We start from the raw sequence: 26,988 nt of genomic DNA, 5'->3' as shown, positions 1-26,988 counted from the left end.
TTCTTAATTTTAGGGTTTTGATCGGGGTGGTTGTTGGTGCGAACATGGTTAGTTTGGCTGAATCCTCACTAGGTCTTAGGCTAGGTTTTTGATTTGACGCCGGCGTTGCTGTGGTGCCCGTTCTGTGGTAGTGTTCCGGTAGATGAGCCTCGCTCGGGGATTGGTGTGAAGCGTGGGAAGTGGTGCTGCGGTTAGTACTTAGTGTTTAAGGTGATCTCTTGTTCAGGTGTTTGTGATTGGGTTATCTTAGTAAAAGTTACAACGTTTTGCCACTGAAGGATCCTATGTTTATGCTAGCACTGTTGTGGTGCTATTCTTTTACCGCTACATGCACCTGTGTCATGTTTATGCTAGCACTGTTGTGGTGCTATTCTTTTACCGCTACATGCACCTGTGTAAGTGTGATACCTAGTTAATGTGGTGCCTTTTGTTGGTACATCAAGTGCAGTAGCGCATAGGATCTTGATCTAACTGTGGCGTGTGTCCCTCCATGAGGTTCATACCATGTTGAGAAGCACCAAACTAGTTTTGATCGATGTGTTCTACGTACAAGGGTTTGTTTTTCCATGGTGTTTGTGCTTATGCATGTAGTTGTTCCTTCTTCAGAACTTATGGGTCGCAATTGGATGCCCTCCAACTTTCTGGATTTTGTATTGTGATTTTGTCTGATGTGCCTGTTAAAGGACAATACTTGTGGCGGTTGTTGTATTGTTCATGTGGAGTTTGTCATCCTGTTTTTGCTGACTGTAGGGCTATAGCACTATTGTGAAACGTGGCCATCTATGCTTGTGATTTGTACACCTAAATAAGACATTCGATAGCAGCTTCCATGTTGATGTCTTAATACTAGTCTATCTGGGGGTTATTATATTTGGTTCTCCGTACATGTTATCAGCATTTCAGTCGAGGTTACGCATTTGGTTCAAATATAATGTAATTACTTCTAACTCATGGAGGTTACCAATGTGTTTCAGAGGTAGTTTAGGTTATAATAATAATGGGTTTAAAAGGTATTATGTTTGCTATTTTTTCTTTTGTTTCTAGATTGTGTAGTTGATTAGAAGATACGTATCTTGATTTTGCAGATACATCAGTGCCCTGTAATTTTTAGTATCAGTACTAAGTTTCAAATTTAAAGGTTTGTATGTTTAGGGTGTAGCCAGAATTTCAGATGGTCTAAAATACTAGGGACCTTGCTCGAATTAGATTATGAGGTAAACCTGTGCTCTAATGTCTGAGGGTAAATACTATCTGAGGGCCACTTGTTACGAACTATTTCAGTGGACTTCAGTGTCCTATTCAGCTTGTAGCTAGCAATGGTCAACTGTGCTCTTATACTAGTATTAGAATAGAACACAAATGTTTAGTTAGTGGATATCGTACTCTTGGAAAGGTGCAATAGTTCCCTCACATTTTCAGGATTAAGTGGTTAGGTATGATAGGAAGGTTTGCGTGACATCATAGTAAGTATGCTTGTTTCTTGAGTATTTTTTTTTGAACAAGGTGTGATTTTTTGCGATATGTGCACCTCTGTGCTTATATACATAATTCATTTGTCTTGTATCATGGGAACACCTTTTATAAACTGGTTATAAATCACGTTCTATTTTTTGCAGCCAGCAAAAGTTAAAGCATTTATTGATCGTGTAATCAATATTCCACTACATGACATTGCCATACCACTATCAGGCTTCCATTGGGAGTTCAATAAGGTGACAGTTTTACTTCTTCTGAATTTGATTTCAATTATGTTTACACTTATTTTCATTACCTGCTTACTGTTAACGTTTGGTTGCAGGGAAATTTTCACCATTGGAAGCCTCTGTTTATGCATTTTGATACGTATTTCAAGACATACATCTCTTCTAGAAAGGATCTTCTCTTGTCTGATGATATGTCTGAGAGTGAACCGTTGACAAAAAATACCATCTTACAAATCTTGAGAGTTATGCAAATTGTGTTGGAAAATTGCCAGAACAAAACAACTTTTGCTGGCCTTGAGGTAAGCTGGTGTATGTTTTTATGTGCTTTTGAACTTCTTTACTAATGTCCCAGAGATGGGAATTTCAGACCCTTATTTTTATTCCACTTAAACTGATCATTGCCCTCTACTCCTTGTATCAGCATTTTAAGAATCTGTTGGCATCATCAGATCCTGAGGTAGTTGTTGCGGCTTTGGAAACTCTTGCTTCAGTGGTGAAAATAAATCCTTCAAAACTACATATGAATGGGAAACTAATCAGCTGTGGAGCTATAAATAGCCATCTTCTATCATTGGCCCAAGGATGGGGTAGCAAGGAGGAAGGTCTAGGCTTGTATTCCTGTGTTGTGGCAAATGAGCGAAACCAGCTGGAGGGTTTGTGCTTATTCCCAGCAGACATGGAGAACAAATATGATGGCACACAGCATCGTCTTGGGTCCACTCTTCATTTTGAGTATAATTTGGCACCTGTCCAAGATTCTGACCAAGCCAATGACAAGTCATCTAATCTCTGTGTGATACATATGCCAGACCTGCACCTTCGGAAGGAGGATGACTTGAGCATATTGAAGCAATGTATCGACAAGTTTAATGTGCCTCCAGAGCACCGGTTTGCCTTGTTTACAAGGATAAGATATGCACATGCTTTTAATTCTCCGAGGACATGCAGGCTATATAGCCGCATAAGTCTCCTTTCTTTCATTGTTCTCGTGCAATCCAGTGATGCCCATGATGAGCTGACATCGTTCTTCACAAATGAGCCGGAGTACATAAATGAGTTAATCCGGCTTGTTCGGTCAGAAGATATTGTTCCTGGGCCCATTCGTGCATTGGCTATGCTTGCACTGGGAGCACAGTTAGCAGCATATGCATCATCTCATGAGCGAGCTAGGATACTGAGCGGTTCAAGTATCATCTCTGCTGGTGGAAACCGCATGGTCTTGCTCAGTGTTCTGCAGAAAGCAATATCGTCCCTCAGTAGCCCTAATGATACTTCATCTCCTTTAATTGTTGATGCCCTTCTACAGTTCTTTTTGCTTCATGTGCTGTCATCTTCGAGTTCTGGGACGACCGTTAGGGGTTCAGGGATGGTTCCACCTCTCCTGCCTCTCCTGCAAGATAAGGATCCTTCCCACATGCATCTTGTCTGTTTGGCAGTAAAGACCCTTCAGAAGCTGATGGAGTACAGCAGCCCTGCTGTTTCCCTGTTTAAGGATTTGGGTGGTGTAGAACTTTTGTCTCAGAGGTTACATGTGGAGGTGCAGCGTGTTATTGGTGTTGCTGAAATTACTTCAGTGGTTGCTAGTGATACATCGAAATCAGAAGATGACCATCTGTACTCACAGAAGCGACTGATTAAGGCTTTGCTCAAGGCATTAGGTTCCGCTACATATTCTCATGCGAATCCTGCTCGCTCTCAAAGTTCCAATGATAACTCTTTGCCCATGTCACTTTCCCTTATATTCCAGAATGTTGGAAAGTTTGGTGGTGATATATACTTCTCTTCAGTTACTGTTATGAGTGAGATAATACATAAGGATCCTACATGCTTTCCTGCTCTGAAGGAACTTGGTCTTCCTGATGCTTTCCTGTCATCAGTGACTGCTGGGGCGATACCATCTTGTAAAGCTCTTATATGTGTACCCAATGGCCTGGGCGCAATCTGCCTTAATAACCAAGGACTTGAGTCTGTCAGGGAAACTTCAGCGCTGCGTTTTCTTGTAGAGACGTTCACTAGTAGGAAATATTTGATACCAATGAATGAAGGTGTTGTTCTTTTAGCAAATGCAGTGGAAGAGCTTCTTCGTCATGTGCAGTCCCTTAGAAGTACTGGTGTTGACATCATCATTGAAATAATCAACAAACTTTCTTGTCCTCGTGGTGATAAAATCACTGAAGCAGCCAGCGCTGAAGAAAAAACAGATATGGAAACAGATGTTGAAGGGCGTGATTTAGTAAGTGCCATGGATTCTGGCACAGATGGAACTAATGATGAGCAGTTTTCTCATTTGAGCATTTTCCATGTTATGGTATTGGTGCACAGGACAATGGAAAACTCAGAAACTTGCAGGCTGTTTGTAGAAAAGGGAGGTCTACAGACTCTGTTGACACTCTTGCTGCGACCTACCATCACCCAATCTTCTGGTGGGATGCCTATTGCTTTGCACAGCACTATGGTATTTAAGGGCTTTACTCAACAGCATTCTACTCCACTTGCGCGTGCATTTTGCTCCTCTTTAAAGGAGCACTTGAAGAATGCCCTACAGGAACTTGATACAGTTTTTAGGTCATGTGAAGTGACTAAGTTGGAAAAAGGAGCCATTCCGTCACTTTTTATTGTTGAATTTCTGCTATTCCTAGCGGCATCAAAAGACAACCGCTGGATGAATGCTCTACTCTCAGAATTTGGAGATGTCAGCAGGGATGTCCTGGAAGATATTGGAAGAGTTCACCAGGAAGTGCTTTGGCAAATTTCACTTTTTGATGAGAAGAAAATAGAGCCTGAAGCCAGTTCTCCTTCAGCAAATGAGGCCCAGCAAGTTGATGCTGCTGTGGGCGACACTGGTGATAACAGATACACCTCCTTTAGGCAATATCTTGATCCTCTTTTAAGGCGACGGGGCTCTGGGTGGAACATTGAGTCTCAGGTGTCTGACCTTATCAATATCTATCGTGATATGGGCCGTGCAGCTAGCGACTCTCACAGAGTTGGTGCTGATAGATACCCTAGTACAGGGTTGCCCTCAAGTTCCCAGGATCAGCCATCCAGTTCATCTGATGCAAATGCGAAGTCAGAAGAGGACAAGAAAAGATCTGAGCATTTGTCCTGCTGTGACATGATGAGGTCACTTTCTTACCATATTAACCATCTGTTCATGGAGCTTGGGAAAGCAATGCTGCTTACATCTCGCCGTGAGAACAGTCCTATAAATCTATCTCCATCTGTTGTGTCTGTTGCTAGCAATATTGCTTCTATCGTGTTGGAGCACCTCAATTTTGAGGGGCATACAATCAGTCCAGAGAGGGAGATTACTGTTGCTACAAAGTGCCGATACCTTGGAAAGGTTGTTGAGTTTATTGATGGGATATTGTTGGACAGACCAGAATCATGTAATCCAATCATGGTGAATTCTTTTTATTGCCGTGGTGTAATTCAGGCTATCTTAACCACATTTGAAGCTACCAGCGAGTTGCTTTTCGCAATGAACAGGCCACCCTCGTCACCTATGGAGACTGATAGTAAAACTGGGAAGGAAGAGAAGGATGCTGATTGTTCATGGATTTATGGCCCCCTTTCCAGCTATGGTGCAGTTATGGACCATCTTGTAACATCATCATTTATTCTTTCTTCATCGACAAGACAACTACTTGAGCAACCTATTTTTAGTGGAACTGTCAGGTTTCCACAAGATGCAGAGAAATTCATGAAGTTGCTTCAATCTAAAGTCTTAAAGACTGTTCTTCCCATATGGGCCCATCCACAGTTTCCAGAATGCAATCTTGAGCTAATCAGTTCAGTCACATCGATCATGAGGCATGTTTACTCTGGGGTAGAAGTAAAAAACAATGTTAGCAACATTGCTGCTCGTTTGGCTGGTCCACCCCCTGACGAGAATGCAATTTCCCTGATTATAGAGATGGGCTTTTCTCGTGCAAGAGCTGAAGAAGCATTAAGACAGGTTGGAACAAATAGCGTTGAGATCGCGACTGATTGGTTGTTCTCACACCCGGAGGAACCACCAGAGGATGATGAACTTGCTCGAGCTCTTGCTATGTCTCTAGGGAATTCTGATACACCTGTTCAAGAGGAAGATGACAGAACTAATGATCTTGAGCTCGAGGAAGTAAATGTTCAGCTCCCTCCCATGGATGAAGTATTATCTTCATGTCTTAGGCTGCTACAGGCAAAGGAAACATTAGCTTTTCCTGTCCGGGATATGCTTGTGACTATCAGCTCACAGAATGACGGCCAAAACCGTGTGAAGGTGCTTACATATTTGATTGATCATCTGAAGCAATGTCTTGTGGCATCTGATCCTTTAAAGAACACTGCACTATCTGCTTTTTGCCATGTTCTTGCTTTGATTCTCCATGGAGATACCGCTGCTCGTGAAGTTGCCTCAAAGGCTGGTCTTGTCAAGGTCGTTTTGAGTCTGCTGTGCAGCTGGGAGATGGAGCCAAGGGAAGGGCAAACAACCAAGGTTCCCAATTGGGTTACTTCCTGTTTCCTTTCTGTTGATAGAATGCTCCAGTTGGAACCCAAGTTGCCAGATGTTACTGAGCTTGATGTTCTCAAAAAGGATAGTTCACCTACACAAACATCTGTTGTGATTGATGACATCAAGAAGAAGGTTTCAGAATCTTCCTCAAGTGTAGGGTTATTGGACTTGGAGGACCAGGAGCAACTTTTGAGGATATGCTGTAAATGCATTCAGAAGCAGTTGCCTTCCGGTACAATGCATGCTATTCTTCAGTTGTGTGCTACACTGACGAAAGTCCATGTGGCTGCTATCAGTTTTCTTGAGTCTGGTGGCCTACATGCGTTGCTAAGTTTGCCGACAAGTAGCTTGTTTTCTGGATTCAACAGTGTGGTTTCTACAATTATCCGTCATATTTTGGAGGATCCCCATACTCTTCAGCAAGCTATGGAATTAGAGATACGCCATAGTCTTGTCACGGCTGCTAATCGGCATGCAAATCCTCGGGTTACACCACGTAATTTTGTTCAAAATTTGGCGTTTGTTGTACACAGGGACCCAGTGATATTTATGAAAGCTGCCCAAGCTGTGTGCCAGATTGAGATGGTTGGAGATAGACCGTATGTTGTTCTATTGAAGGACCGTGAGAAGGAAAAGAGCAAGGAAAAAGAGAAGGATAAGCTGGTTGATAAGGATAAATCATCAGGTGTTGCCACAAAGATAACATCAGGGGACATGGTTATGGCATCTCCTGTAAGTGCCAAAGGGAAACAATCTGATTTGAGTGTACGGAATATGAAATCTCATCGCAAGCCACCACAAACCTTTGTCACTGTTATTGAGCATCTATTAGATCTAGTAATGTCCTTTGTCCCACCACAAAGAGCTGAGGACCAATCTGATGGTTCGTCATCCATGGACATGGATATTGACTCTAGTTCAGCAAAAGGTAAAGGGAAGGCTGTTGCTGTCACACATGAAGAGTCCAAGCAAGCAATCCAAGATGCTACTGCATGTCTGGCTAAAAACGCATTTGTCCTAAAGCTGCTCACAGATGTACTATTAACTTATGCTTCTTCCGTTCAAGTTGTTCTTCGCCATGATGCTGAGTTGAGCAGCACGCGAGGTCCTACTCGGACCAGTGGTGGAATATTTAATCATATATTGCAGCATTTGCTTCCACATGCTACAAAGCAAAAGAAAGAAAGAAAGCCTGATAGTGATTGGAGGTACAAATTGGCAACAAGGGGTAATCAATTTTTAGTGGCTTCATCTATTCGTTCTTCAGAAGGACGAAAAAGGATCTGTTCTGAAATCTGCAGTATATTTGTTGAGTTCACAGACAATTCTACTGGTTGCAAACCTCCAATGTTGAGGATGAATGCTTATGTTGATTTGCTCAATGATATTCTGTCAGCTCGCTCGCCAACGGGCTCCTCACTTTCAGCAGAATCTGTAGTTACATTTGTTGAGGTTGGCCTTGTCCAGTGTTTAACGAAAACCCTTCAGGTTCTTGATTTGGATCATCCTGATTCAGCAAAGATTGTAACTGGTATTGTCAAGGCTCTTGAAGTGGTTACCAAGGAGCACGTTCATTTAGCAGATTTTAATGCTAAAGGGGAGAACTCATCAAAGACTGTTTTGGAGCAGAACAATGTAGATTCATCATCAAATAGATTCCAGGTTCTTGACACAACTTCTCAACCAACTGCAATGGTAACTGATCACAGGGAAACTTTCAATGCTGTTCATGCTCCAAGAAGTTCAGATTCAGTGGCAGATGAGATGGATCATGACCGTGATATAGATGGAGGTTTTGCCCATGATGGTGAAGATGATTTTATGCATGAGATTGCTGAAGACAGAACTGGAAATGAGTCCACAATGGATATTCGGTTTGATATTCCACGTAATAGAGAGGATGATATGGCTGAAGATGAAGATGACAGTGATGAAGATATGTCAGGAGATGATGGTGAGGAGGTTGATGAAGATGATGATGATGAGGAAAATAACAACCTGGAGGAAGACGATGCCCATCAGATATCTCATGCTGACACGGATCAGGATGACCGTGAGATTGATGAAGAAGAATTTGATGAAGATCTGCTAGAAGAAGATGATGATGATGAGGATGAGGAGGGAGTAATCCTTCGCCTAGAGGAGGGGATCAATGGAATTAATGTGTTTGACCATATTGAGGTTTTTGGGGGGAGCAACAATGTTTCTGGGGATACACTGCGTGTAATGCCATTGGACATTTTTGGCACAAGACGGCAAGGCCGTAGTACATCTATATACAATCTTCTTGGGAGAGCAAGTGACCAAGGTGTACTTGATCACCCACTCTTGGAGGAACCTTCGATGTTACTTCCACAACAGAGGCAACCAGGTATCCTCGTGAATTTGTTATTGTCTACACATTTTAGGCTCTGTTTGGATGCAGGTTACTTCTAAAACCACAGTTTCCAAAAACCACAGTGTTTGAAGTTCTAGTTGCAATATACCACAGTATGCAGATAGTGAGGTTTCTTGCAGTATTTGTAAAGCTACTACTAGGTGTTTGGCACCTGCTCTATTTCATAGAGTATTTTGTGTATATACATATTATTATTCAAATTGAGAAAGTTTAACCAAAATTGCACAGTATGCATGTGAAGCAACGAAATTTATCTGCTCCCCTAAATATATGTGAATACTTATAGGCTATAACTAGCTCATATTGGTCTGTTGCTTGCTTTATTTGTATATATCCGTTATATCCTGTTGGCTTGTTTCGTGATAATTTTGGCATGATAAACTTCTCCTGTACGGCTTCAGCATCATTTTTTGCTCAGGTTCTGTAGATGGAGCCAGACGGGAAGATGTAGCATTGCTTTCTCATTTTTAAAAAAAGTCAAGAGTGGATATTTTATACTCCAAAAAACCTATTGTATCAGCAATACTACGGTTTACAAAGCGTATTACTTGAAGCGAAACACCTCAAATGATTTTTAAACTCCATTTTTTGAGAAACTGTGTTTTTTTAAAGATCTTCTAAAATACTTTGCATCCAAACAGTGCCTTAGCAGTTAACCTTCTTAAACTGTTCCAGCCTGGGGTACATCATGCATAGCTTATCCAAATTATTGTCTCTTTTCAGAAAATTTAGTTGAGATGGCTTTCTCTGATCGGAATCATGAAAATAGTTCTTCCCGTTTGGACGCTATATTCAGAAGCTTGCGAAGTGGACGGAATGGACACCGATTTAATATGTGGCTGGATGATGGCCCCCAACGCAATGGATCTGCTGCCCCTACAGTACCTGAAGGCATTGAAGAACTTCTGCTCTCTCAGTTGAGAAGGCCTACGGCTGAACATCCTGATGAGCAGAGCACACCTGCTGTTGATGCTCAAGTAAACGATCCTCCCAGTAATTTCCATGGGTCAGAAACTGATGCAAGGGAAGGATCAGCAGAACAAAATGAAAATGATGATATTCCTGCAGTAAGGTCTGAGGTGGATGGCTCTGCAAGTGCTGGTCCTGCACCTCCTCACAGTGATGAACTTCAAAGAGATGCATCCAATGCAAGTGAGCATGTCGCAGATATGCAATATGAACGTAGTGACGCAGCTGTCCGTGATGTGGAAGCAGTAAGCCAAGCAAGCAGTGGTAGTGGTGCTACTCTAGGGGAAAGCCTCAGAAGTTTAGATGTGGAAATTGGAAGTGTTGAAGGACATGATGATGGTGACCGGCACGGGGCTTCAGACAGGACACCTCTGGGTGATGTACAGGCAGCTACTCGATCGCGGAGGCCTTCTGGAAATGCAGTACTAGTCAGCAGCAGGGACATATCATTGGAGAGTGTTAGGGAGATCCCCCAAAACACAGTCCAGGAATCTGATCAGAATGCCAGTGAGGGGGATCAGGAGCCTAACAGGGCTACTGGGACTGACTCAATAGATCCTACATTTTTGGAGGCTCTTCCAGAGGATTTACGGGCTGAAGTTCTTTCTTCACGTCAAAATCAAGTGACTCAAACTTCCAGTGAGCAGCCTCAGCATGATGCGGACATTGATCCTGAATTCCTTGCTGCACTGCCACCTGATATACGTGAAGAGGTTCTAGCTCAACAACGTGCCCAACGGTTGCAACAACAGTCTCAAGAGCTTGAAGGACAACCAGTTGAAATGGACGCTGTATCAATTATTGCAACCTTCCCTTCGGAAATACGAGAGGAGGTATAATCATGTTATTGATCTGTCTCATTTTGAAGCTTTTTTTGGCATAACTTGCTCTATGATTCTATCTTCATTTACTATTATTTGATTTGCTATGAATTGACTTAGAGGTTTTTTATTCCAGGTGCTTTTGACGTCTCCCGATACTCTACTTGCTACATTGACACCTGCACTAGTTGCTGAAGCCAACATGTTGCGTGAGAGATTTGCTCATCGATATCACAGCGGTTCACTATTTGGCATGAACTCCAGGAACAGGAGGGGAGAGTCCTCTCGTCGTGGTGATATCATTGGTTCAGGCCTTGATAGAAATACTGGTGATTCGTCCCGTCAAACGGCCAGCAAGTTAATTGAAACTGTAGGGACTCCTCTTGTTGACAAGGATGCTCTCAATGCTCTTATACGATTACTTCGAGTTGTCCAGGTAATTCCCTTTCTTCGTCTGGTGGTTCTACTGTTTCTGGTGGTGCATGCATAGTAATAATAACTTTTGCCTCTTATGTACAGCCTATATACAAGGGCCAGCTGCAGAGGCTTCTCTTGAACCTTTGTGCTCACCGGGAAAGCAGAAAGTCGCTGGTTCAAATTCTGGTGGACATGCTTATGCTTGATCTGCAGGGCTCTTCTAAGAAATCAATTGATGCAACAGAGCCGTCATTTAGGCTATATGGGTGCCATGCAAATATCACATATTCACGCCCTCAATCCTCAGATGGTAATTAATTTTGATCTTGTTTCAGGTTTTGTTGTCAGTTTGATTGTTCCATTGCTATATATTTGCTGAGAATTCTATTTGAATTGTCATTTCTTTGTTGCCATAAACAGGTGTGCCACCACTGGTTTCTCGCCGTGTGCTGGAAACTCTGACATACCTGGCAAGAAATCATCCAAATGTGGCTAAGCTCTTACTCTTTCTTCAGTTCCCCTGCCCGCCCACCTGCCATACTGAAACACTTGACCAGAGGCGTGGAAAGGCTGTCCTTGTGGAAGACGGGGAACAACAGAGTGCTTTTGCACTCGTTCTACTTTTGACTCTATTAAATCAGCCTCTTTATATGAGAAGTGTAGCTCATCTTGAACAGGTTCACAATTTGTTTTCACCATTTTCGATATAGATATTTTTCTCAGTTGAGTTTTTCTTAATCATTTGATATTTGTAGTTACTCAATCTTCTGGAAGTTGTCATGCTTAATGCCGAGAATGAAGTAAATCAAGTTAAGTTGCAAAGTTCATCTGAGAGACCGTCTGGACCTGAGAATGCAACACAAGATGCCCAAGAGGATGCCAGTGTTCCTGGATCATCTGGAGCGAAGCCCAATGCCGATGATAGTGGTAAATCATCGTCCGATAATATAAGTGACCTGCAAGCTCTTTTGCATAGCCTTCCGCAAGCCGAGCTTCGGTTGCTATGTTCATTGCTTGCGCATGATGGGTATGAACTTCTAACTTCAGCGAACCTCTTCAGTAATTTATACAATTTGTTTTCCCTATTGGCTTGCTGCGGCATTGCCATAATCATGCACACTATTGTTTTGCTCAGTTTTATTTTATTTGATAAGTTTTTGTGTTAGATGTTCTTGTATCAGTTATCCTTGCCTAATAGGCTGGTCCTTATTTGTTTCCAGGTTATCAGACAATGCATATCTCCTTGTAGCAGAAGTTCTGAAAAAGATTGTAGCTTTGGCTCCTTTCATCTGTTGCCATTTCATAAATGAGCTTTCACGTTCGATGCAAAATTTGACTGTTTGTGCCATGAATGAGCTTCACTTGTATGAAGATTCTGAAAAGGCAATTCTGAGCACATCATCAGCCAACGGCATGGCAGTTCTAAGAGTTGTGCAGGCCTTGAGTTCTCTTGTCACATCTCTGCAAGAGAGAAAAGATCCAGAGCTTCTTGCAGAGAAGGACCATTCAGATGCACTGTCCCAGATTTCTGATATTAACACAGCATTGGATGCGTTGTGGTTGGAGCTAAGCAACTGCATAAGCAAAATAGAGAGCTCTTCAGATTATACATCAAATTTGAGTCCAACTTCTGCAAATGCAACTAGAGTATCAACTGGTGTAGCACCTCCCTTGCCAGCTGGAACCCAGAATATATTACCGTACATAGAATCCTTTTTTGTGACATGCGAGAAGTTACGTCCAGGACAACCTGATGCTGTTCAAGAGCCTTCAACATCTGATATGGAGGATGCTTCAACATCTAGTAGTGGGCAAAAATCATCTGCAAGCCATACCAGTCTTGATGAGAAGCACACTGCTTTTGTTAAATTCTCGGAGAAACACAGAAGATTGTTAAATGCTTTTATCCGACAAAACTCTGGGTTGCTAGAAAAATCTTTCTCTCTGATGTTGAAGGTCCCCCGCTTGATTGATTTTGACAACAAACGTGCATATTTCCGGTCTAAAATTAAGCATCAGCATGACCATCATCACAGTCCTGTTAGAATTTCTGTCCGACGGGCGTACATTTTGGAAGACTCCTACAATCAGCTTAGGATGCGCTCACCCCAGGACTTGAAGGGTAGACTCACTGTTCATTTCCAAGGAGAAGAAGGCATTGATGCCGGTGGACTCACAAGAGAGTGGTATCAGTTACTATCACGAGTTATTTTTGACAAGGGTGCCCTTCTATTCACGACTGTTGGAAATGACTTGACATTTCAACCAAACCCTAACTCTGTGTATCAGACTGAACACCTCTCATATTTCAAATTTGTTGGACGAGTGGTGAGTAAAGGATTATTGATATTATTATTACTACCAGCTACCACCACCACCACCGCTACTACTAACAATTTTCTCTCCCTAGGTTGGAAAAGCTCTCTTTGATGCCCAACTTTTGGATGTCCATTTCACTAGATCTTTCTACAAGCACATACTTGGTGCCAAGGTTACTTACCATGATATTGAAGCCATTGATCCTGCTTACTACAGAAACCTTAAGTGGATGCTTGAGGTATATATTTCTGTGTGTATGTTTATGTTTATGCCGACCGTTGACAGTCCAGATGTGACATATTTTCCTTTTCTTTTGTGCAGAATGACATAAGTGATGTCCTGGACCTCACATTTAGCATGGATGCAGATGAAGAGAAGCTGATATTATATGAGAAAGCTGAGGTACGCCCTCTCCCCCCCTTTCTCTGTGTCTCGCTCCTTTCTCTCTTTGGTTAATGTGGTGACTGTAAGTACCAACTCTATGCAGGTAACTGATTGTGAGTTGATTCCTGGAGGGCGTAACATTAGGGTCACTGAGGAGAACAAGCATGAATATGTGGATAGGGTAGCAGAGCATCGTTTAACCACTGCAATTAGGCCTCAGATTAATGCTTTCATGGAAGGATTTAATGAGCTCATTCCTCGCGAGCTAATATCCATTTTTAATGACAAAGAGTTTGAACTGCTAATCAGTGGACTCCCTGATATTGACTGTGAGTTGAAAGAGTTAATTCAGTTCTATAATGATCCGTTTAGATCTTGCATGTGCTCTACTTATTTTGTACATCTGCTTTCAGTGGACGACCTAAAGGCAAATACCGAGTATTCTGGCTACAGCATAGCTTCTCCAGTTATTCAATGGTTCTGGGAAATTGTACAAGGTTTCAGCAAGGAGGACAAAGCTCGATTTCTCCAGTTCGTTACTGGCACTTCAAAGGTATTTGGTGAAAGCACGACCTTTTAAATTTTGAAGCTATTATTATTTATGAATTTTTTTTCTAGGGTACCTGTTAACTCCCGATCCCTTCCTTTGAGACTGATTTCTCAAAACATTTTTATATAGAATTCAATTTATGTATCTTTGCTGCAGCATCCATTCTGCTGTCAATGATGCTCTTAGTGTATGTTATATGTGGTGTTTTATGCTTTGAAGTGAACTGCAGGTACCTTTGGAGGGTTTCAGTGCGCTCCAAGGAATATCTGGGCCACAAAGGTTCCAGATACACAAGGCATACGGCAGCACCAACCATCTGCCCTCAGCTCATACTTGGTAACCAATCTTCACTAGTCCGTTATGCTTTTGACTTGTCAGCAACCATAATTGTTTCATTGAGGTATATACTGATTTGCTATTCTGCTTCTGTTCGCTGCAGCTTTAACCAACTGGACTTGCCTGAATACACATCCAAAGACCAGCTGCAAGAGAGGTTGCTATTAGCTATTCATGAGGCAAATGAAGGGTTTGGATTTGGTTAATCAGTCATTCCCGCACTTGTGCATTCGCTGCTGGGTATTTGTACAGATAGTACGGGAGTTGCAATAGGCAAGTGGGAATGTGTGCGTGCTTGTTCCAGAGTCTGCTAGATCCCACTATTTGGCAACATGAAGCATCAGCCTTAGGCACTACCAGGAGGTTCTCGATATTTGTTGGGAAATGGCCGAGATCTACCAGAATCATTGCATTGCAAACAAGTTACTGCAAAGAATGTGCAGTGAGTGGGAGTTTAAACAGACACCAACTATTTGATGTTCATAATATTGTTTTTCTTTATGGTCAGCTTTGACCGTTGCCCTGTTAAAATGCCATCTTGTTTACATTGGATTTAGCTGGAAGATCTTTTGAAGTCTTTTATAGATGTGCGGAATAGACTGGTGGAATGCAGCAATAAGACTAGTGCAGTTTTCTCATAATCTGTTACTCATCTCGTCTCTTGTGCCTCTTGTTGCATCTGTTAATCATTCAATACCTGCCAAAGGTCAAACCACATGAGCAAAACTGTATGGTCTGATGGTCACAGCAAAGACTTTCATGTCTCTATCCTTGTGAGGACATCCCTTCGTACAGTGCCCTGAATTCCAGCAGTAAAAGAGGATACGAGTCGTGACTTTAATTTGTGAACAACTTATGTCATAGAACAACTTATATCATGGTGACATGGCTAAAACACAAAGGGGACTCTGAGCGGGGCAGTTGTTAGTTCTAACTTAAATCATGGCTAAAACAAAAAGGGGATGTTAAAGGAGGAATGGGGTTTAGAGATATGAAACTTTTTAACTTTACTTTTGACCCGTCTATTGGCGAGCGATTTCATTCATGTCGCCGCCACCTCTGAGTGGAAGGTGCAGGAGCTTCAGAACCATATGCTGCCGATTCATGTGGAAGCAGTCCGATAGATACCGTTAATTTTGCGAATCCGAATTATTAATAAGTGAAAATGAGAACTGTGCGTAGTCTTTATTGATTATGATGTCTTATATAGGATTACAAAGGGTGCCTCCAAGAGGTGCCTGTACAAAGGGGCATGAGCAACTGACATGCCAAATAGTAACCACCTAGCAATTAAGTAAAGCAGGGATTAAATCCTAACACCCCCCCACCCTAATCCATGCTTGTTTGTGTACCTCCAAAAACACTGCGGGAAAAATACGAGGAAATATTTGTTTGATATGTTGATAAACTTCTGCAAATCCAGTGGAAAAATAAGGAGAAAATGATGCAGCATATAATGGTTATTCATAGAGTTTAGAGCACAATAAGCGTGTCGTATATACTTCACTAAAACCCCCAGTGGAGAAAACAGAAAGTATGACACATAATCTCATGTTGATATTACCTCATTAAAAACCTTCATGAGAACCTGTAAAGTAAACTCATGAAGGGAAAAAGAGTATAATATGATGCTTTGAACAAGAACAATTCAGAAAGATACTCCCCCTGACATGTAGAAGTTGGTAGAGACTTGGTGAACAAATCAGTCACATGATTTGACTTGCAAGATATGCAATATAGCGATATTGCTTATTGCGTAATCAGTTTGCATGCGGGCAACACAAGCAACATTATCTTTGAGATAATGGTTGGTGGATGTAGCCATGAGGCTATCACACCTAGAAGGAACACAAACTTTGTCTACGATCTGACATAGTAGGGATCTGGCCGACGTATCCAATGATATTGGTGTCTAGATTTCTTTGAAACTGAAAGAATAGGTCAAAATGTTTGATGCCTTGGAGATATCGAAAGATATTCTTGAGCCCCAACCAATTATGTGTGGTGTGCCCAATGGCACTAGGATATGGAGCTCTATGTCCCAATATCACATTGCTATCAACTCATAGTTTTAATGGATCTTTCTCTACGTCTAGAAAATGAAGCCATGCGAGTTATGGATGCATAAGATTTGTCCACAATCAATTTCTCCAGTATAATCAGGATAAAGTCAACATGTGTACCATAATGTATGAGTGAAGGTGCTCGAGGTTTTACCCAAATCCTTCATCTCAAATTCCGTCATTTAGACGATCACACGCTTAACATGTATGGGTAATCAACAGTGTAGGAGTAATCCTTGTTAATAAGGAACTCACTACATCGGTTGTACCAAAATAAGCCGTATAGTGACTTACTGATTTCACACAATGTATGTTGCATTGCATTTCGATTCAGAAGTGAAGATTCCAACGGGAACCATCTACATATGAATCTAGTGATCCACATGAATATGTAATCACTACATCTATCAACTACAATGAGGACATCAATACCATTGTTACACCCACAACCCCTGCTGCTATACATACTGGATTAATTACTAGAGCTCGCGCACGCCAGCTAAATTATCAGGTACTTTCGTTTCTTGGTAATGATTCTAATGTTCATGAGAATATGATGCTGCCTAAATTGGATACATTTGTCTTAAGGGCCTAACTTGGACAAGAAGGATGAACATTGGAGCAAGATCAAGCATGGAGATGATGGCATGCGCAAGGGAAACAAGAGCGGAGTTACAAGTGATGATTTCAGGACTTTGAAGCTACCATAATGAGTGCATGAAGCCTTGGATGAAATATACCAGATGCCACTTCATAAATTTCGTCCAGAGGCTATTATAGGTGCTACGTCACCTTATCTTTGGGCCAGGCCCATGTAATTTCGAAATACTTGAGTATAGACTGTTTTTAGATTCCGTATGTGTGGGGAAACAAGAGATAGGATTGGTTTCGGACCCCTCCTTCAAGGGCCACGAAATCCCCCCCTCTTCCTCCATATATACAGCCCTTAGGGCACCATTTAGACTCTGGGTTTTGTTTAGATTAAAAGTTCGTCATAGCTGCAACTTCACGTACTTCGTTTGTGTTCAACGACTAGACAAAGGCGTCACAGAACCCCACCTCATTAATAAAGCTTTCCTCTTATATTCGCAATATTCAGATTGCAAATCTCAGTTTCTTGCTTGTTCTTCGTTTGCTCGCAGGAAAACAGACCCTCGTGGTCAGGTTGATCGTGCTCCGGCGTGGTCAATAACCCCTCGGAAGTTGGTTTAGCGATTTCTAAGGCGCGACGTCTCGCACGTTCATGGTCGAATCATCAAGGTCGACTCCCACAGAAAATGATAGCCACCATCTCATTGAAACATCGGGACACCTTCGCCTCTATCAAGTGGTATCAGATTTCCAAGTTGCTCGGTGAGATTTTACAGTTCTTCATAGTTTAGATCGAGTCTGTTCTTCATACCTACAGTCCATGAAAAAGCCAAAAAAATTAGGGTTAGTTCATCATATCCGAACTAATCTGAGCCTTTGCATAATCTTTCAGGGTTTTTGCTTTGCTGAATTTGCGGTTGCACCATCGTGTCTAGTTGCTAGTCTTAGCGTATAGTCCTTTAGAGTATCGAGTTCTGTAACAATTTGTCACGCCGCCGCACCATCTTCATCGCTGCTGCCATATACCACACCACTGCCATATCCTACCACCGCTGCCATATACCACCACCGCTATCATATACCACCACAGCTGCCATATACCACCACATATCCACCACCAATCCGAGTTCTTTTCATATTAGGGCTGTTTTCAAGATCCATCCATTTTCCGATTCATGTTTCCTTGCCTGAGTAGGTTTCGAAAAAAAAGTCTGGAGACCCCCGGGCAGTTTTAAGACCGAAAATTTCGGCGACCGAAAATATTTTTTCCCAAGTCAAAGTCTGGAGACACTCGCGATTATAGTGATTTTTTGTCGCATTTGTTCGTTGTCGCTGCCCTGATTTCCGAAAAAATAGTTAAAAAATTTCGTGCCTATCCTGTTACTTTGACTTGGGAAGAGTTTTGAGACACTCGCCATTATAGTGAATTTTCGAAAAAAGAGCGCAAAAAAGAGCGATTGTTTTTCAGAGTGTGCTTTTCACTTGTTACCGTGTCGCACCGTGATTTTGTTAGTGTTCTAGGCTCGCGTCTCTAGCACGGTCTAGCCTAGGACCAGCACCGTACCGTCGTTGAGCGTTTATTCAACTTTGCATCTCAGAATTAATTATTGCTGACCCTTTTTGCTACCATATTATAAGCCTTCTCAGCTCCACATACATCTACGTCGTGCGTTTGACTCTCCCTGGTAATCGCTTAATCCAAGCTTTGAGAGTTTTGACTACAATGGTTGCCGATCACCACCTGCTACTGGGTAAGAACTGGTAAAAATTTGAAATTTGCTTGACGGATTTGTGACACATTGCCACTTCCTAGTAGTGTGTACGATCATATTCTTGTGTGTTTCTGTTGCTGCTAACCATGGCATGATCACAAGCCGATGAGACTGATTGGGAGAACATGACAAACAAACAACTAGATGATAAATTTCAGCAAATCATGAGTGGACAGGTGCAAGATGTGCTAAACAGATTTGAAGAGGCCATGGAGAAGATAGATGGCATTGAGAAGACGTTCGAAACAAAGCTCAATAACAAGTCTGATGAATTGCTCGTGTGTCTTCCACAACCACCGCCGGCTGCACCTGTCGCACCTCTACAACAACAACAACGTCGCCTTCCAAATCAAGTGGGATGAGCACCGCGCGTTCCCCTTGAGCCTGGTCAATATTCTGGTGCCGCTGCACCTACTGTTGATGCTTCTATGGCTCCTGCTGCTGCCGATGAGGAGGACGTTCACGAGGGCGATTGTGAGGATGAGGTTGATCAAAATCAGCACTATGTGCATGACGAGGCATCAATACCATTATTACACCCACAGCCCCTACTGCTACATATACTGGACCAATTACTAGAGCTCACGCACGCCAATTAAATTATCAGGTACTTTCGTTTCTTGGCAATGATTCTAATGTTCATGAGAATATGATGCTGCCTAAATTGGATACATCTGTTTTGCTTACAAATGAAGGGCCTGGCATGGATAAGAGGGAAAAACATTGGAGCAAGACCAAGCATGGAGATGATGGCATGCGCAAGGGGAACAAGAACGGAGTTACAAGTGATGATTTCATGGCTTTGAAGCCACCATAATGAGTGCATGAAGCCTTGGACGAAATATACAAGATGCCACTTCATAAATTTCGTCCATAGGCTATTCTAGGTGTTGCGTCACCTTATTATTGGGCCAGGCGCATGTAATTTCGAAATACATAAGTATAGGCTGTTTTTAGAGTCCGTATGTGTGGGGAAATAAGAGATAGGGTTGGTTTCGGACCCCTTCCCCAAGGGCCACGAAATTCCCCCTCTCTTCCTCCATATATACAACCCTTAGGGCGCCGTTTAGACTTTGGATTTTGTTTAGATTAAAAGTTCGCCATAGCTGCAACTTCGCGTACTTCGTTTGTGTTCGACGACCAGACCAAGACATCACAGAACCCCACCTTCATTAATAAAGCTTTCCTATTTTATTTGCAGTATCCAGATTGCAATCTTAGTTTCTTGCTTGTTCTTCATTTGCTTGTAGGAAATAGACCTTCGTGGTCAGGTTGATCATGCTCCGGTGTGGTCAATAACCTCTCGGAGTTGGTTTAGCGATTGCTAAGGGGCGACGTCCTCGCACGTTCGTAGTCGGATCGTCAAAGTTGACTTCCACCAAAACGATAGCCACCATCTCATCGAAAGACGGGACACCTTTGCCTCTATCAAGTGGTATCGGATTTCCAGGTTGCTCGGTGAGATTTTACAGTTTTTCGTAGTTTAGATCGAGTCTGTTCTTCATACCTATAGTCCACGAAAAAGCCAAATTTTTTTAGGGTTAGTTCATCCTATCTAAACCAAACTGAGCCTTTGCATAATCTTTTTAGAGTTTTTGCTTTGTTGAATTTTCGGTTGCATCGTTGTGTCGAGCTGCTGGTCTTAGTGCCTAGTCCTTTAGAGTTTCGAGTTCTGTTCACAAGTTATCACGCTGCCGCCGTTCCATCGTCATCACCGCTGCCCTATACCACCATCATCGTCACCGCTGCCATATACCACCATTGTCATCACCGCTGCCATATACCACCATCGTCATCACCGCTGCCATATACCACATATTCACCGCCATCACGATAATCCGAGTCCACCTCCATCACAGATTCGCCACCAGTCCGTGCTCCACCACCCATCATATACCATCATCAGCAGTCTGAGTTCCACCAGATTCATCTCCGCCACCAATCCTAGTCCGAGTCCAGTATTTGTTCCTTTATTTTCGCGTTCCAAATCACGCGATACTACGAGTTGTGACCAAGTCAAACTCCCCAACTTTCGTGCTACCCGTAGTAGAAAAATAGTTCTAGTTAAAAAAACTAAGTCTGGAAAATTCTGGCTAGGCAGTTTTTAGACCATTTGTAGACTTTTTCGAAAAAAAATTGTTGGGGAGCAAAAAAAAAGAAAAAAAGTTCAAAAAAGTGAAAAAATCAGAGTGTGCTTCTCCCTTGATTACGTGCCGCATCGTGATTTTGTTAGTGTTCTAGGCTCGCATCTCTAGCACGGTCTAGCCTAGGACCAGCACAGTACCGTTGTTGAGCGTTTTTTTCAACTTTGCATCTCTGAATTGATTATTGCTGACCATTTTTGCTACCGTATCATAAGCCTTCCCAGCTCCACATATATCTACGTCGTGCGTTTGACTCTCCCTGGCCATCGCTCTATCCAAGCTTTGAGAGTTTTGACTACAACGGTTGCCACCTACTGCTGGGTAAGAACTGGTAAGAATTTGAGATTCGCTTGACGGGTTTGTGACACACCACCACCACTTCCTAGTAGTCTGTAGGATCATATTCTTGTGTGTTTCTATTGCTGTTAACCATGGCATGATCACAAGCCGATGAGACTGATTGGGAGAACATGACGAACAAACAACTACATGATAAATTTCAGCAAATGATGAGTGGACAGGTGCAAGATGTGCTAAAAAGATTTGAAGAGGCCATGGAGAAGATAGATGTCATTGAGAAGACATTTGAAACAAAGCTCGAGAACAAGTTTAATGAATTGCTCGCGCGTCTTCACAACCACCGCCGGCTGCACCTATCGCACCTCTGCAACGACAACAACAACACCCCCTTCCGAATCAGTTTGGACGAGCGAAGCGTGTTCCTCTTGAGGAAGGCCAAACTTCTGGTGCTGCTATACCTATTGTTGATGCTTCTTTAGCTCCTACTACTGCTGCTGCTGGTACCGAGGAGGATGATGATTATGCGGACGATTATGAGGATGAGGTTGATCAAAATTAGAACTACGTGCAACCACCAGCACCAGCACCAGGTCGTCCACATGCAAATAATCGCAATGGTAGGCCTGCACCACCACCTCAGGTACGAGATCATGACCATATTCCTAAATTGAAATTGAATATTCCACCATTTGAGGGTAAATATGTTCCTGATATATATCTTACTTGGGAGTTAGAAACTGAACAACGCTTTACATGTTTACAATATCCCGAGGAGAGACGGGTTGCTGCTGCTGTTTGTGCTTTCACTAGTTTTGCATGTGTATGGTGGTCTGAACATTGTAGATTATATCCTATTCCATCTACTTGGGCTGCTTTAAAAACTGCTATGCGTACTCGTTGGGTTCCACCATATTATCAACGTGAATTGCTTCAAAAATTGCAGGGTTTAAGACAAGGAAAAAGTTCTGTAGAAGAATATTACTAGGAATTACAAACTGGCATGATTAGATGTGGTATTGTTGAGGAGAATGAAGCTATGCTTGCATGTTTTGTGGGTGAATTAAATAGAGAGATTCAGACCATTCTAGAGTATAAGGAGTATACTAATATCACTCGTTTATTCCATCTACCTTGTAAAGCTGAACGTGAAGTGCAGGATCGATAGGCATTGGCACGAACTAACTTTCTGTAGGTCGACCTTCATCATGGACACCACGTGCATCTTCTACTTCCACTGTACCAGCACCCCCATCAGGTGCCACCTTCAGCCGTGATACAAGAAAGCAGTATCTACCAAGAGTACACCTGCCGGGCCTGCACATAGCTCTTCTTCTTCCATGGCATCAACAGGGCACACAAGTGATATTATTTGTCATCGTTCTAAGGGAAGAGGTCATTATGCGAGAGAATGCAAATCTGAGCGTGTGATGATTGCTACTGAGGATGGTGGGTATGAGTCCGCTAGTGACTATGATGATGAGACTTTGGCTCTTATTACACATGAAGAACACGGTGGAGATTATATTGAACATGAGACACACTACATGGCTCCTGAAGATGCTGACATGTATGAATGTTTAGTTGCTCAATGTGTTTTGAGTGTGTAGGTCACACAAGCTGAGCAAAATCAGAGGCATAATTTGTTACATACAAAGGGAGTTGTGAAGGAACTTTCTGTTCGCATCATTATAGATGGAGGGAGCTGCAACAACTTGGCTAGCATGGAGATGATGGAGAAGCTATCTCTCACCACAAGACCACATCCACATCCTTGCTACATCCAATGGTTCAACAACAGCGGCAAGGTTAAGGTAACACGTACTATTCGTGTGCATTTTAGTATCTCTACATATGCTGATTATGTTGATTGTGATGTGGTACCTATGCGAGCATGTTCCGTATTACTTGGTAGATCATGGTAATTGATAAGAATATCTTTACACCATGGTAGAAACAATCAGTATACTCTTGTTCATAAGGATAAAAATATTACTTTGCTTCCTATGACTCCTGATTCCATTTTTAAAGATGATATTAATAGAGCTAATAAAGCAAAACAGGAGAAAAATAAGAGTGAAAATCAGATTGTGGCAAAAGAATTTTAGCAACAAATGAAGCCTAATAATATACCGTCTAGTGTTGCTTCTGAAATTAAATTGAAAAGTGCATGTTTACTTGCCACCAAATCTAATAATGCTGATCTAGATTTCAACAAATCTGTTTGCTATGCTTTTGTGTGCAAAGAGGCATTATTTTCTTTCGAGGATGTACCTTCCTCTTTGCCTCATGCTGTCACTAACATTTTGCAGGAGTTTGCTGACGTCTTTCGACAAGACGTGCCACCAGGATTACCACCCATTCGAGGGATTGAGCATCAGATTGACATAATTCCCGGTGCATCACTACCCAACCGTGCACCATACCATACCAATCCAGAGGAGACAAAGGAGATTATGCGTAAGGTACAGGAGCTGCTCGACAAAGGTTATATATGCGAATCTCTTAGTCCTTGTGCTGTTGCTATTATACTAGTGCCAAAAAAGGATGGTATGCCGCGTATGTGTGTTGATTGTAGAGGCATTAATAATATTACTATTCGTTATCGTCATCCTATTCCTAGGCTAGATGATATGCTTGATGAATTGAGTGGCTCTACAATATTCTCCAAAGTTGATTTGCGTAGTGGATACCATCAAATTCGTATGAAATTGGGAGATGAATAGAAAACAACATTTAAAAACTAAGTTTGGATTATATGATTGGTTAGTCATGCCTTTTGGGTTAACTAATGCACCTAGTACTTTCATGAGATTAATGAACGAAGTTTTACGTGCTTTCATTGGACGATTTGTGGTAGTCTATTTTGATGATATACTGATTTATAGCAGATCTTTGGAGGAACATTTGGAACATTTACGTGCTGTATTTATTGCTCTACGTGATGCACGTTTGTTTGGTAACCTTGGGAAGTGCACCTTTTGCATCGACCGAGTATATTTTCTTGGCTATGTTGTTACTCCACAGAGAATTGAAGTTGATAAAGCCAAGACTGAAGCTATTGAGAGTTGGCCGCAGCCCAAAATGGTCACACAAGTGAGGAGTTTTCTTGGACTCGCTGGTTTCTATAGGCGTTTTGTGAGAGATTTTAGCACCATTGACGCCCTCTCAATGAGCTTACAAAGAAGGATATGCCTTTTATTTGGGGTACCACACAGGAAGAAGCCTTCACGGTGTTGAAAGATAAGTTGACACATGCTCCTTTACTCCAACTTCCTGATTTTAATAAGACTTTTGAGCTTGAATGTGATGCTAGTGGAATTGGATTAGGAGGTGTGTTATTACAAGATGGCAAACCTGTTGCATACTTTTCTGAAAAATTGAGTGGGCCTAGTCTAAGCTATTCTACTTATGATAAAGAATTCTATGCTCTTGTTCAAACTTTAGAAACATGGCAACATTATTTATGGCCTAAGGAATTTGTTTTACATTTTGATCATGAATCTTTGAAACATATTAAAAGTCAAGCCAAACTGAATCATAGACATGCTAAATGGGTTGAATTCATAGAGACCTTTCCTTATGTCATTAAACACAACAAGGGTAAAGAAAATGTTATTGCTGATGCATTGTCTCGTCGTTATACTATGCTTTCACAACTTGACTTTAAAATATTTGGTTTGGAGACCATCAGAGATCAATATGTGCATGATGCTGAATTTAAAGATGTATTGCAGAATTGTAAAGAAGGGAGAACATGGAACAGGTTCGTCGATTTGTGTTTCGTGCTAACAAGCTATGCATTCCAGCTAGCTTCGTTCGTCTTTTGTTGTTGCAGGAGGCGCATGGAGGAGGATTAATGGGACACTTTGGCATGAAGAAGACGGAGGGTATACTTGCTATACATTTCTTTTGGCCAAAGATGAGACGGGATGTTGAGCGCTTTGTTGCTCGTTGCAGTACATGTCAAAAAGCTAAGTCACGACTCCATCCTCATGGTTTATATATGCCTTTGCCTGTACCTAGTGTTCCTTGGGAAGATATATCTATGGACTTTGATTTAGGTTTACCTCGAACAAAGAAGGGGAGGGATAGCATATTTGTTGTCGTGGATAGATTCTCGAAAATGGCACACTTTATACCATGTCATAAGCGATGACGCTGTTAATGTTGCTGATTTGTTCTTTCGTGAAATTATTCGCTTGCATGGTGTGCCAAATACTATTGTTTGAGATCGTAATACTAAATTTCTTAGCCACTTTTGGAGATGTTTGTGGGCTAAGTTGGGGACTAAGCTGCTTTTTAGTAATACTTGTCACCCCCAAACTGATAGACAAACTGAAGTAGTAAATAGAACATTGTCTACTATGCTTAGGGTTGTTTTGAAGAATAATAAGAAAATGTGGGAAGAATGCTTGCCTCATATTGAATTTGCTTATAATCGTTCATTGCATTCTACTACTAAGATGCGCACCTATTGATTTGTTGCCTCTTCCATCTTCGGAGAAGGTTAATTTTGATGCTAAACAACATGCTGAATTGATTTTGAAAATGCATGAGTTAACTAAGGAAAACATTGAGCGTATGAATGCTAAATATAAACTTGCTGGAGATAAGGGTAGAAAACATGTTGCCTTTGCACCTGGAGATCTTGTTTGGTTACATTTGCGTAAGGATAGGTTTCCTAATTTGCGCAAATCAAAGCTAATGCCACATGCTGATGGTCCTTTTAAGGTGTTAGAGAAAATAAATGATAATGCATATAAACTTGAGCTGCCTACAGATTTTGGGGTTAGTCCCACTTTTAACATTGCAGATTTGAAGCCTTATTTGTGTGAGGGAGATGAGCTTCCGTCGAGGACGACTTCATTTCAAGAAGGGGAGGATGATGAGGACATCAATACCATTATTACACCCACAACCCCTACTGCTACATATACTGGACCAATTACTAGAGCTCGTGCATGCCAAATAAATTATCAGGTACTTTCATTTCTTATCAATGATTCTAATGTTCATGAGAATATGATGCTGCCTAAATTGGATACATTTGTTTTGCTTACAAATCAAGGGCCTGGCATGGATAAGAGGGAAGAACACTGGAGCAAGACCAAGCATGGAGATGATGGCATGCGCAAGGGGAACAAGAACAAAGTTACAAGTGATGATTTCATGACTTTGAAGCCACCATAATGAGTGCATGAAGCCTTGGACGAAATATACAAGATGCCACTTCATAGATTTTGTCTAGAGGCTATTATAGGTGCTGTGTCACCTTATTATTGGGCCAGGCCCATGTAATTTTGAAATATATAAGTATAGGCTGTTTTTAGAGTCCGTATGTGTGGGGAAATAAGAGATAGGGTTGGTTTCGGACCCCTTCCCCAAGGGCCACGAAATTCCCCCCTCTTCCTCCATATATACAGCCCTTAGGGCGTCGTTTAGACTTCGGGTTTTGTCTATATTAAAAGTTCACCATAGCTGCAACTTCGCGTACTTCGTTTGTGTTCAACGACCATACCAAGACATCACAAAACCCCACCTTCATTAATAAAGCTTTCCTCTTTTATTCACAATACCAAGATTGCAATCTTAGTTTCTTGCTTGTTCTTCGTTTGCTTGCAGGAAATAGACCTTCATGGTCATGTTGATTGTGCTCCGGCGTGGTCAATAACCTCTCGGAGTTGGTTTAGCGATTGCTAAGGCACGACGTCCTCGCACATTCA

General features: G+C 41.9%; 1 protein-coding gene across 1 annotated transcript in view; it reads left to right on the top strand.

The window, feature by feature from the left end:
• Nucleotides 1–15,036, top strand: part of LOC119308009 (E3 ubiquitin-protein ligase UPL2-like) — a 15,779-nt gene extending 743 nt beyond the window's left edge. The window contains exons 3-17 of the mRNA XM_037584124.1: nt 1,613–1,712; nt 1,799–2,002; nt 2,125–8,572; nt 9,323–10,401; nt 10,526–10,825; nt 10,909–11,116; nt 11,227–11,483; nt 11,562–11,833; nt 12,027–13,134; nt 13,217–13,363; nt 13,447–13,527; nt 13,613–13,838; nt 13,923–14,062; nt 14,289–14,395; nt 14,499–15,036. Of these exons, the coding sequence (XP_037440021.1) occupies nt 1,613–1,712; nt 1,799–2,002; nt 2,125–8,572; nt 9,323–10,401; nt 10,526–10,825; nt 10,909–11,116; nt 11,227–11,483; nt 11,562–11,833; nt 12,027–13,134; nt 13,217–13,363; nt 13,447–13,527; nt 13,613–13,838; nt 13,923–14,062; nt 14,289–14,395; nt 14,499–14,601 (10,780 nt within the window). The 3' untranslated portion in view covers nt 14,602–15,036. The remainder of the gene's footprint in view (nt 1–1,612; nt 1,713–1,798; nt 2,003–2,124; nt 8,573–9,322; nt 10,402–10,525; nt 10,826–10,908; nt 11,117–11,226; nt 11,484–11,561; nt 11,834–12,026; nt 13,135–13,216; nt 13,364–13,446; nt 13,528–13,612; nt 13,839–13,922; nt 14,063–14,288; nt 14,396–14,498) is intronic.
• Nucleotides 15,037–26,988: the final 11,952 nt, after the last annotated feature.

Source organism: Triticum dicoccoides, chromosome 5B, assembly GCF_002162155.2.
Source record: "Triticum dicoccoides isolate Atlit2015 ecotype Zavitan chromosome 5B, WEW_v2.0, whole genome shotgun sequence".
Lineage (NCBI taxonomy): Eukaryota > Viridiplantae > Streptophyta > Magnoliopsida > Poales > Poaceae > Triticum > Triticum dicoccoides.
The sequence above is the reverse complement of the archived record's forward strand: the minus strand, read 5'-3'. Positions and strand labels throughout refer to the sequence as shown.